Raw genomic sequence first — 12,809 nt, forward strand, 5'->3', positions numbered from 1 at the left:
CTGTCCCCTTTTATAGGAAACAAAAGGCTCCCAGTCTCTGGGGAGCCCTAGCCCATGCCCATCCCCTGCCCAACCCCCAATGCCCAGCACACAGGGAGGAGCCAGGGCCACTGGAGACAGGAGGTTTTATTGATGCTGATGGGGGTAGAAAAGGCCCCCAGGAGCCCGGGGAGGGAGGGGGACTGAGTCAGTCAGCAGATGCATAAGGCCTGGGCACATGGGGGTAGGTTAGGGCACATTCATCTTCTCAGGATTCTATGGCTCCTTCTTTGGGAAAGGGAGAGAGCATCTTGAGGGGGGGAGCAATTCGAAGAGCAGCCAGGGAAAGGTTAGGGACAGCTGAGAGCTCCTAACCTGAGAGAAGGCACCATAATAGGCAGCAACATCTGTGTGGAAAGCTGGATCAACTGGTCAGTAGGGAAAATGGGGGAGGGGCACTGGGTTGGCTTCTTGGGGAGGGGTCCAACCTTGGCCTGGGTGAGCTCTCAGGAATACCTGGTGTTCCCAAGCAGAGTGGGGCAGGGCCCAAAGCCCCTTTCTCCGTGGGCCTCCTTAAGGAGAAATAGGCATTCAGAGAAAAGGGCATTCAGGGAGCCCCCTGGCAAGGGGTGCCAGAATTAGTCCTTAAGGCACAGCTGGGGGCAGACAAGGCGCCAAGGCACAACTGGTGGGGGGGCAGGGGCAGCCTCCAAGCTGAGTGCCAGGGTCACAAGAGGACACAGGACCGCCCACGCTTGATGGGCGTGGGGTTGAGCACAGCCCGGACAGCCTCAGCAAACACTTCCTTGACGCCGTCCTGCTGCAGGGCTGAGCACTCGAGGTAGCGCACAGCATGGATCTGCTTGGCCAAGGCCTGGCCCTGCTGCGGTGTGATGGGCGCCTGGCCCTGCTCCTTAAGGCGCCGTAGGGTGTCAGGCTGGGCTCTCAGGTCCTTCTTGGTGCCCACCAGGAGGATGGGCACGTCGGGGCAGTGGTGGCACACTTCCGGATGCCACTTGTGCCGCACATTCTCGTAGGAGGGCGGACTGGCAATGGAGAAACAGATGACAAAGACATTGGTCTGAGGGTAGGAGAGTGTGCGGAGTCGGTCATACTCCTCCTGGCCCGCTGTGTCCCACAGGTTCAGGTTCACTGTGCGCCCGTCAACCGCACTCTGGGCACTGTAATTGTCGAACACTGTGGGGATGTATTCCTTGGGGAAGGCATTAGTCGTGTAGCAGATGAGCAGGCACGTCTTGCCCACAGCCCCATCGCCCACCACCACACACTTGATGCTCTGCATCGTGGGTGCAGCTGCTACAGTGGAGGCAATGCCTCCTTCCCCTTCTGGGCCCCTCTGGATGCAGTGACCTATGGACAGATCAAAGGGACACTCATGGTTATGGAGGCCTCTACCCATTGGGAAGAAGAATGGGGACACACAGAAGGAAACCAGTTCCTGTTCTCTTAACCTGACACCATCCTGCAACCCCATCAAGACAGATGTTAGAGAGGCAGATACACAGTGAGAGAGAGGCCCTAAGACCAAGCAAAGATACTCAGGTGTAAGGAAGATGGCATTATGTATTATGTGAAGCACCTAAGTTCTGGTACCAAACTGAGTAAGGTCAAGTCTTGGTTCTGCTATTTGTACATGTGTGACCCTGGACAAATTACTTAACCTCTCTATGCTTCAGTTTTCTTACCTGTAAAATGAGGATAAAATAATATCTACCTCATTGGGTTGTTGTAAGGATTATGTAAATTAATACATGTAAGGCATTTAGAACAGTGCCTTGGTCATACTAAGCATTAGCTACTTTTTTCCTTTTCCTCCAGGCAGTATAAACACAAAAAGACAGTATACAAGTGTAGGGATCTACCAGATCCTCTACCAGACAGGGACCCCTCCCACTGAGTAGACTAGAGAGGGGTTCTAGCACAGAGCAGCTGTCCCAGGTCACTCTGAGATGCGGTGTGGAGTCTCTCAACTCAGGGCTTATTCTGCCCAGTGCACTATGTTTTAACTCTTAAGCCTGACACCTTGGCTACTGTGTGCAAACCAAAAGTCACAATGAGAAACCTGCTGAGTAAGGAGCACACTTCTCTAGACGGCTGCCCTATCTCAATCCAGGGTGCCTGAGAGGTGAGGAAAAGGAGGGAGAGCTGACCCCATAATTCTTGTAAGCACAACAAACCCTGTCTGGCAACTCAGTGCAAGAGAATACTGGAGATTGTGCCAGGGCTGGGATTTGGTCTGGAATCTGGGTGTGTAATGATGATGAATGAGGCAGAGGCTGTGGCTCCCAGACATTAGCATCTTCTCTCAAGGCTCTTGGTGGGGTGAGGTAGATCCTCCAAGCCCAGACAAGAGGAATGGATGGAAGAGGAAAACATTTATTTCCTCTGTCCTTTTCCTGAGATCATGGCATGTGCCTCTGAAAAATTTCAGAAGCTTTTAAACTCGGGTAGAAAACATAGTGACATTAAAGCACTATCACTGAGAATATATGCTGGAGTCAGATTGGCCAGGGATTCTAATCTCAGTTCCACCAACCAGTCATGTTTGATCTTGGGCAACATATTTAAGTTTCCTGAGTCTCAATTTTCTCATCTGTAAAATGGGAACAATCTTGCCTATTGTGTTAGAATTGCCAAGAGTATGAAATGAGCTAATGTGAAGCAAGTGTTTGGCATGAGGTGTGGCACACAGGAAGTGCCAAATAAACAGGCTGCTGTAATTATTAGTGGGGTAAGTATGAGAGAAGTCCCAGCTCCAGCCAATACCCTGGTCTCCCCTGTAGTTCACAGGGCCTTGGGGAGAGGAACTTCTGAATTCTGGGACAGAGCAGAGCTTCCGGAAGCCCTGTGATTATTTATACTGCTATGGCAAGATTCCTCCTCTCATTGGCTACTTCCTCTTGGCCATGGGGGACTTTTTTTCTGGCCAGTATGTGACTTCCTTTCCCTGACTCTCTCCCACAACCAGGTCTGTGCTCCCTGGAAGGGACGGCCCTGTTTTAGACCCACCCAGTCTCTAAGTATCTCTTGTTCTACCCAAGCACCATCACCACGAGCCCATTTTCCCCATTTCACTTCACACATACTATACCCTGGTCTGAGAACCCCTTACCCCTCAGGTTGACCTCTCAACCATTGGTTCAGAAGCCTCAAAAATCAAATGGGGGGGGGGGGGGAAGGAATCCCTCCCTGGGAAGCAGAAAAGGAATTCTGGTCATATGGGAGCTGTACAGGACCCAGGACTTGGTCCCAGCTTGGAGGGAGATGGTTTCACTCCCTGAGGTTGCCCCTCTGGGGATTAAAAATATTTCCATCTTATTTGAATGAATAAACATGCGTTCAACCTCAGGTGAGAGGATAGAGAACCTCAGGGAATGGCTCTGGGAAGGAAATAAGGGTCCCCTAAGGCAGTGGAGAGAACCTCAGACTGGGAGTCAAGAGACCTAACATAAATCCTAGTCCCAGCTCTGCTCTGCTGCTGACTCACTGCAACCCAGCATGAGGCACTTAGCTTCTCTGGGCCTCAGCTTCCCAATCCATGAAATGGGGAGAAAAATGCCTGTGACAAGGGTACTAGGTAGATGAAATGAGACATCAAAAACCCTGGGAGCAGGGGATAGGATGATGGGCATATGAAAGGCCCCCAGGAGCACAGGGTGGGGGTGGGAGGACTGAGTCAGCAAATGCAAAACGCCTGGGCAATTGGGGCAAGTTAGGGCACATTCATTCTCAGAATTCTGTGATGCCTTCCCTGGGGAAAGAAACAACCAGTTTTTTTTGGGTGGGGGGAAAGGTCCATCACTTGTGTCCACAGGATTATCTGGGAGACCCTGGCATTTTGAGATCAGGCCTCTTGGGCTTGTAAATCTTCAGTCCCACACAGAGCAGAGGAGTGGGTGTGGTAGTGTGACTGGGAACTCTTCCCCTACAAGCCCAACACTGGGCTGGCCCAGGCAGGAAGGCAAGGAGGGAACTCTGGCCGGCAGTCACAAGGCCCAAGAGACTGGAAGTATAGCTGGCTCCGGGCAGCTCTCTAGGGAGGGGTTATCAACCGGCAATCAGTAAATCAGCCCTCAAAGAAGCTGGGAGGGACAGAGTAGCTTCCGGGCTGGCAAGGGAACAGGGACTGACACCGGAAAAGGATCTTGAGTGAGGTAGTGTCCAGAAACAGGGCAAAGCAGAAGCAGTGTGGTACAGAAACAAGAGCACTGGATACCTGAATTTGACCTCTTGGATTCACCTGCTGACTCTGCCCCTTGATCAAAAGCCTTCACATGGTACAACCTTTTATAGGTACATGATGTTATATTATTTGATCCTTATAACAACCCGCTGGTAATATTCCTAATTTACAGATTAGGAAACAAACTCAGGGCACTTAAAGGAACCCAACATCACACAGCTAGTTAGCATGGAAGCCAGGACACAAACCCCAGTTTTGTCACCCAAAGTCCCATGTTTTCTTCAAATGTGTCACATAGCCTCCAAGTTACCCCTTACCAGCTGTCTTAGAGACCTTAAGCAAGTAAGTCACTTCCCTCCCTGGAGCCTCTGTTTCTTTATCTGTACAACAGGAGCGATAATACTTGCTCTCCCTGCCTTCAAAGGGCAGCTGTGAGGATCCCTGAGCATGGGAATTAATGTGCTTTGTAAACTGGGAAGTGCTATGTGCACAAGAGGTAACAAAAGCAATGCCTTTTATCCCAAGAGGCAGGAAGCACCATGTATGCAGGCATCCAGTGGTGGCATCATCCCAATTCTCCCTGCTCAGGTGTAGCTCAGACCCTTATCCTCTCTCCCAGGACAACTCTTTTCTCTGAAATCCTATGGCCTGAGCTGGGTCAAATAAGTTCCCACAGATCATTTAAGGAGGGCACATACTAGAAGGCAGGGTCTAACCTGTGGCATATAAGAAGCATCAGTCAGTGCTACAGAGGCCAATCATGAGAGAGGCCTGGTCTGCCTGGGGTCAGGGATCATCTGTGACTTATTTACTAGGTGACTTTTTTTTTTTTTTTTAAAGGATTTTTGTTTAGTAAATAATAAATTAAGGTTTGCAAATATATGTAGTATTATTCTGGCTTTATATCCCGAAATTAATTCAGATCATGCCTGGTCCCTCACCTTGGTGTTCAGAGTTCCTCATAATCTGGTAGAGGTTTTGGAGTCAGATAGACCTGGGTTTAAATCCTAGTTCTTCCCCTTATGAGCTAATAGCACCAAACCTATCAGGTTGTTATAAGGATTAAGTGCAATATTTGTGCTTTGTAAATGTGAGTTCCCAGCTCTCTGCTCCAGAGGGATTTCCACCGTCCTTTGTAAAGGATCCAGGTTCATTCTTGCCTCTGGACTTTTCCTCTTGCTCTTCCGTATGCTGTTGTCCCTTTAACCCTCTCCCATCTTCCTGACTCAAGGCCTAGCCTCAGTCTCACAGTCCCATGAGTCCATAGCATGGCTACCCCTTTTAGTAGCCATGCTATGGCTTTGGCTCGGTGTGATTCTCCTCTGATAGTCATATGTAAGTTTCCTAGCTTGTGAGTGCCCCCCAATACTGAAGCTTGAGCTTCTCTCCACTGCCCTCACAGAAAAGCTAAGTATAGGGCTGGGCACACAGGAGTGTGCAGCCACTGCCTTCTGATTGGTTTGCTTCTGCCCCATTACTGAAATGTGGATAGATGCCATAGAAGCCCAGAATTGGACAATAACCCCACAGCCAAAAGCTTTGACTTAGATAAGCAAAAGTCTCTCCTCACACTACCAGCTTGATCTGGCTCCCACAAGGAGCAGTCCATGGGAGCACAACTCATAGGAGGCTAATGTGGTCCCTGGAGCCCAGCTTTCACCCAATGGGACCTGGTCTTGGGGTGTGGCCCAGGCAGGCCCAGAATGGGGGAGGGAAAGGAAGCAGCAGATTGATTGCCAGATCTGTGGCCGTTATAGTAGGGGAAGTGTCCCAACTAGGAGTGGGGGAGGGGAGGAATGGGCTGTAACAGATGGGGGAGTGTGGAGGCAATGGGAACTTACTGTAGCCTTCTAACCTGCCTCCCAGATCTGGGGATCCCCTTCTACAGCCCTCCTTGAAATTCATTCTAACTATAATCCGTCTGTGGGCATTCTCTTCCCTGAGCTCTGGTCACATCACCCTGACCCTCTACAAGCAGCCTCCACATACTCTTCTTCAAAATACAGCAAGCAACAATATTGGCTGTCCCTGTGGGAATCCAGCATTTCTCCCCTATTTCCATCCATCAACCCCTCCCTACCCCCACCTCCAACATCCGTCCTCCAGAGCCAAGTACTCTTGACACTTCCTCCAGGAAAGTTTTTGCAAATCACCCAAATCCCAAATGACTTATCCCATCCCAGGTCTGGTCCTTATTTTTCTCACAGGTACATTCTATCTTGTATCACCTGGAGGCTGAACTGAATCTTATCTCTCATCACTGGACTGAGAGGGTCTAGAGGGCAAGGTCCTAGCTGATCTGTCTCCCTGGGCTGAGCACAGCACACAGTGGCTATTAGTAAATAACTGAATGAACTCAATCCATCCCTCATGTCTTTGCACAGAGGAGTTCCTCTTCTTGGAATTCTGCTTCCCTGCCTCAGAGTCTCCCAGTCCTTCAGGGCCCAGTTCTGTTCCCCAGCTTCTCGAGGACATCAAAGCAACCCCCTCTCCTGCCCTACCTTCCCCAGCACTGTCTCTACTATACATTGCACTCAACTGGATGCCTCATAAGGAGGAAAGTCTGTCCTGCTTACTTCCAGAAGCCCAGCAGAGGGCTGAGCAAAAGCTGCAGACTGATACACATCTCCTCCCCCATCAATCCAGACTCTGACTCTGGGAACAAGAAAGAGCCTCCATGCCCCGGAGACACAAGACAAGGGTAACCCACTTCCTCCTTCCTCTATGGAGTACAATTTAGAGTAATGAACACACAGGCTAGATTGCCCTATCCTCAGGTGGGAAGGTGGGGGGGGGGGGGCGGAGGCAGGATCCAGGGATAGCTGGCCCAGAGGTGATGAGGAAGATGGGTAGGAAAAGTGATCCTGATAAGGATAAGGACTGGTAATATTGGAAGACCCTTGGTCAAGGATGGGGTGAGGATCAGGGGTGGTGTTGGAGATGGCTTTAGAAGCTCTGCAAATCTTTGTTTTGCAGGAGAGGTGGAGAGGTGATATGAAAAGGCTCAAAGGGGCTGCAGCTGGCTGCAGCTGGGCTGGGAGGAGGAAGCTGGGGGGAGACATGAGGTCAGTGTGGGGCTGGGATGAGGCCAAGGGCTGAGTCTCCCTCGTTCTTCCCCTTCTCCCCATCAGCAGGGACAGAACCCAAGAGAGTCTAGTTCCCAGCCTTAAAAAAAAAAAAAAAGAATGTAGGCCGAAGAACTCTCTGCTTCTTGCTATTCTACACCCTTCAGCCCTGCAGAGGAGCCTGCATGGCAGCAGTAGGGTAAGAGGCAAAGAGAGCTGACTCTACCTACTAGGGACTAGAAGGAGGAGGAAATGAGATCCGAGATGGTTGTAGCTGGGAAGGCTGTGGGGGCTGGGACCCTTTCACTAAGTCCCAGTTCCCTTCCTTCTCTCACCATCCCAGCACTTGGGGTGCTCCTCAAAGGGTGAACCCTAGGACCAGGGCAGCTCTGGCTGGGGGAGCTAAGGAGACTGACCCTCCCCCACCAGGCAGCACAGAGGAAGGCTCCAACACTTGCTTCCTCCTCTCTTCCTCCTCCCCACCTAACAGCAGCTCAGCAGTCCTGGGGGCCCCACGAAAGGCCTGTGAAGTGGCACTTCCTTTGCCTTTGCTCATTTCACACGATGCTATACAGAAATGCCATGCTTTACAGAAATGTCATCCTCCCAATCCTGCCCCCCGCCTCTGAAAATACCCAGAGAGACCCAGGGCGCCCTATCCCTTGGGCCCCGCCCCAGGTCTGAGGGGGTTTCCACAAGGGAAAAACACATCAGGGAGGAAACTCCGGCATCTATTTTCCACTGTCAGTGGGGCAGAGCTGGAGCAGGGCACAGGGTACTCCCCCGTATTGCTGCCCCCTAGCAAAATCCCCAACGCTCTGCCTACTTCTCTTCTCTCAACCTGTAAGAATCCTTGTGCTTTGGGGGGAAGAAGCCGCAGGTCCTGTCCCTGAACAGATAGAGACTACTCAGGCCTCTGATCAAGGCTGGCATGAGACAGGAGGGCCCAGGGTTAGGGGCACTGCTATGAGGAGCTTCTTGGGGGAAGAAGAGTTAGAGCTCTCAGTATTCTCTATGCTCACTGGAGGTACTGACAGGCAACTCCTTAATGCTGGAGCTGAGCTACAAGAGACCAAGTTGACCTGGGTTATACAGAGTTGGGAGCAAATCCAGGACAAGGACCTGGGTCTCCTAACCTCCAGTCTGATGTCACTTCCACAAAGGAGAAGGTGAGGTCTGTTACTCTAGCTGGGAATAGGCCCATGTCTCTGGTCTCATTCAGGATGACCCTACAATGGTTTATTCTTTCCGGAAATGGGCCAAAGGGATCTGGTTGATGCCTGAGCCCTTTTTGCTTCCACATTCCCTTGACTCTCATGCCTAGACCATACTAGGCTATGATTCAGCATTGACATTACTGTATAGACAGCCATCCTACCCTGCCCCAACTGAGGAGCAACAACTCTAGGCTCTAGCTCCTGGGGAGATGCCCTCCGCCCATGACATGAGGACAAAAGAGGAAGCTAGACCCTAGACAGGAAAACCAATCTGTTCTGGGGAGGTGGCCCAGGCTTTGTCTTTGGTTTCCCTCCTCACATACTCCTACAAGCCTCACCACTAATGGGTTTACACTGTGCATGGAGAGAGAGGTCTTCACTCTGGGCCAGGGCCCCACCTTCTTCCTAGTTGCCCAGCTACCCTCATTGTAATATCTGTCTCACTATAGCTACAGCTTCTCCTATGTTGCTGTTTAAGACCTCCTAAAAGCTCATATCAGCCACCTCATCTGCCCAAACAAGCTGGCCAGAAACAACTCTCCATATCCTAGATTTCCAACCAGGATCTGTGACAATCTCACATTAGCCATTTCTTCCTAAAATAAGTACTGGTTTAAGCAGGTGGGGAGTCAGAACTCCTGAATGGTTTTTTAATGAGCCATGATGCTGAAAAAGGACCTTGCATGAACATCCTTCTCTGAACTGGAATTTTTTGCAGGTCCCTGGGATTTCCTCCTGGAGTGGAATACCCTATACCTCCCAGAAATAACAGGAGATATAGGTGGGTGGAAGAAGGGATGATTCATGGGAGAGGGACAACTGTGCAAAGGGAAGAGAACAGAATGAGGAACCAGATTAGCCCTTAAATCTAGCTGTGCTTGGGAATCCCAAAAAAGTTCCCCTCTACTTCTCTTTTTTTTCTAATGGAGAAAAATGAATACAGTAGACTTAAGGAGGTAGAGAGGCAGGATCTATCAGTATGCTTCCCAAAGACTTGAGGAAGGAGCTTTAGAATGGGGACAAGAGCTTATAAACCCAGACTGAGCTGAAGTTAGACTCGGGAGAAATTCTTGAAAGAGGGGGAGTAGGCTCCTGGGTGAGAGGGGGAATATTAAGGATGCCTGAAGTCAGAGGGGTCAGCAGAGGGCCTTCTGGTCACCAACGCCTTGCTGTAGCCCAGGGCACGTGGATTCCCAGCCTGGGAAGGCCCCTGAAGGCAGTAGGGAAGAGGGGGCAGACACCTTTGCCTTACAACCCTCTTCTTTTCCTGAATTGGAACTAAAACAGTTAAGACTGAAGTTAGACCAGCCATAGTCTTTCCTCCAGAATCCTACCTTTGCCCTCTCCCTTTCCTTCCATCACACCTAGCTGACCTGGTCCCATTCTCCCTAACAGGTGGTGTTGCCACCAGTAAGCATTGGAGTCAGGGACCTTTGGGCTATCCCCCAGCCTCCAGACCTGGCCTCTTGGTTAAGCAACAAAGGGTCTGGGTGATTTTGATTTCCCATGGCCTCTCTTACCAGTCTTATTCCTGTGTCACTCTACCCTGACTGCTACCGACTGCTTCTTCCTGCCTAACCACAACCTCACCCACTGCAGGTTCCCTTCATTCTGCTGGCTTCCCCTACTCTGAGCCATTTCAAGGCTGAGGGCAGTTATTTTGTCTCCAAAAGATAAAGATATAGACACACTGACAATCCCATGCAAACACACATATAGAAAGGGTTACCAGCCCTTTAATTGGCTCTATCACTGTCTCTCTGAGGTAGGGAGATTTGAAAAGGCTTTCAAACTCAATCAAAGATCTAGACCCCAAAGTTGGAGATAAGTGACTGAAAGGGAAGGGGAGAGAGAGAATGAGAGGAGTGAGGGATGGTGGAAGATGCAAGAGGGTGGGTATGTGTTTGGGAGCCAGAAGTTGGGCAAGGAAGGAAGGAGGAAATCTGCAGGGAACAGAGATGGACACAGAGGCAGAGCAGGTGACAGGACAGGACATAGGCATGACTGTGTGTTTAGGTGAAAACACTGAAAAGGATGCAAGAAGAGGACGATGGAGGGTTTGTGAATAGGGTCTGAAGTAGGAACAGAGGAAGAGAAATGAGAATGTATACAGTTTAGGGACTAGCGATGGGGTGGGGGGTAGTGGGAGATGCTCCCAATAATTTCCCAAGTCCAGAGCCCCTGCTGCCTCCCAGAAGCTCTAGTCTGTCTAGCTCCTCAAAGCTCCTCTCTAGCTCTCAGTCCTGCTTTCAGTGATGCCATCTTGTTAGGGGCTATCAGCACCTCTAGGCACTGGACAAAACCAGGACCTCTCCTTCCTCAGTTTACCCCCAAAAGAGAAAGGCCAGTCCCAGGTCAGCTAGGCACAGAGGATGTTTGCTTACTAAATACTTGTTGCTTGATTCCATGGATGGAGAGGATGGGCGTCAGAAAAACAGACATACAGACAGAGGGGGGCTGGCGGAGCTCCCCCGCCCTCCTCTGAGCGCACAGGACCTTGAACTGCAGCCTGTGAGTGTGGGTCCGGATTGGCACAGATCTTCCAGAGAGGGAGCTCTTTCTCTGCAGTCTAAGGCTTCACAGGCCACAGACACCGCCCCCCTCCAACCTCCCAAGTGTCACAACTGTCGGAGCAGAGGGAGCGCCTTCTCCAGCCCAGAAGGCCCGCTCCCTCACACACTTCGGAACCCCCCTCCCCAAACTTCTGAGGTCACCCCACCCCCGAGTCCCATGTCCCAGCTCTTCCACTTCAGAGACTTTTCTCTCAGAGCGGGAGACCCTCCCACCTCAGTGGTCCCTCGCGGCTCCCGGGAACCGGGGCAGCCTCCCTCGGTACAGAAAGCCACCCTCTCAGAGCCGCCGCCGGCTCGCAGTGGCCGGCTCCCCGCCCCGCCCGGCCGGCCGCGCCCGCCCAACTTGCAGAGAGCCGAGAAGCTCCCGCCCGCGGCCTCCCGCAAGCAAACTTCCCGGGCCCGCGTCCACACGCAGTCCCCGCCGGCCGGGCTCCCCTCTCCCGGACCCCTAGCCCGCCGGACCGCGCCGGGCCTCACCTGGTGCCCTCCCCGCCGCGGGGGAGCTGGGGGCGGCGGCAGCGGCTCGGGGCTCGAGAAGGAAGTGAGAGCGGGAGGCTGGAGGAAGTGGGGGGGGCGGGCCGGCCGGCCGGGGCGGGGCGCGGGGGCGGGCCCGGGCGGGGCGGGGCCCGACCAGGAAGTGCGGCGGCCTGGGCCCCCAGCTCTGGTCTCACCCCCACCCCCACCGCCTGCCCTGCTCGCGGCAAGGTCCTGCCCCCACCACCCCCACTCCCGCCAGACCCCAGCCCTCTGCCTCGGAGGCCCCTAAGTCAGGCCTCCTAATGTCGGTCCTCCTAAGGTCAGTCCTCCCAGTCTCCTCCTTGCCACCCCCACCCCAGTAGAGGCCCTAGCCTAGGCGCTAGGCTTTTGCCCCCCTCCCCATATCTCGCGCCCCCCCCCCCCCCCCCCGCGGGAAGATGTTAAGAACAGGCACCCCTAGGCTGCGTGCCTTCAGTCAAGTCCAGGATCGATCGCTGGCCGAGGCTGGGGGTTGGCCAGAATGGGTCCGGCTGGGGCAGTCCCCACCCCTGCCCCGAGCCCTGGGGGAGTGCGGAGTGGTGGTGATTCAGCTGTGGGAAGGCCCCAGACCCCTGGGGAGGGTGCACAGACTGGGGGAAGGGGAGCTGGCGTCAGCACCCGGGGAAAGACAAGATCAGCAGAGGCGCCTGAAGAGCCGCGGGCCCCAAAAACAGGATGTCGTGTCGTCGTTCCGCAACCGGCTGCTTCGTGCGCCCCGGCTCTGGGGAGGGGGCGGGGCGGATGCAGGACTCAGGGCTCCCCTAGCCCGCTCTTCTAGTCGCGGCGCTCAACTGCTGAGGGCGGCAGGGCCGCACCCAGGCCCGAGATCCTGCAGGCGCCCTGGGTGCAGTGGGTGGGCAGGCTCGTGGGCGCCCTCTGGTGCTTCTGCACCCAGGTCTTGCTCAGACTCGGAATGGATATCCTTCGTTCAACACTAAGTTTCTGAGCGCCTACCACGTGCAGAACTCCTTGCCGTGTACTGTGGAGGAAAACTGGGAGGCATTTAAAACAGGCTCCCTGTCTCCAAGAGGTTTTCCAGATAAAGGGGAAGAACAACTCCGAGAATAAATAGCTTAACCTTTCTGAGCCCCAGTTCTATCTTTGGTAAAATAGTATAACCTCTCCTTCATTCTGTACTTGTGGAGAGATAACATGAAAGTGGATGTACAAGATCTGCTGTCAATGCCTGACTCAAAGTAAACATTCAACAAATGCCTTTAAAAAAAAAAATCACGCTGGGAGCGCCTGGGTGGCT

At 52.8% G+C, this 12,809-nt stretch overlaps 1 protein-coding gene across 1 annotated transcript; it reads right to left on the reverse strand.

Annotated features, from left to right (window-relative positions):
• Nucleotides 1-108: 108 nt before the first annotated feature.
• RHOG (ras homolog family member G) lies at nucleotides 109-11,593 on the reverse strand. Its single transcript, XM_042905573.1, has 2 exons — nucleotides 11,516-11,593; nucleotides 109-1,350 (listed from the first exon to the last, which is right to left on the reverse strand). The coding sequence occupies exon 2, from the start codon at nucleotides 1,280-1,282 to the stop codon at nucleotides 707-709; it is 576 nt and encodes a 191-aa protein (XP_042761507.1). The 5' UTR covers nucleotides 1,283-1,350; nucleotides 11,516-11,593; the 3' UTR covers nucleotides 109-706.
• Between the last annotated feature and the right edge of the window lie 1,216 nt (nucleotides 11,594-12,809).

Source organism: Panthera leo, chromosome D1 (genome assembly GCF_018350215.1).
Source record: "Panthera leo isolate Ple1 chromosome D1, P.leo_Ple1_pat1.1, whole genome shotgun sequence".
NCBI classification, from domain to species: Eukaryota; Metazoa; Chordata; class Mammalia; order Carnivora; family Felidae; genus Panthera; species Panthera leo.

Coding starts and splice junctions, on each gene's coding strand:
- RHOG (XM_042905573.1), bottom strand. CDS start 1,282: ATGCAGAGCATCAAGTGTGTGGTGGTGGGCGATGGGGCTGTGGGCAAG.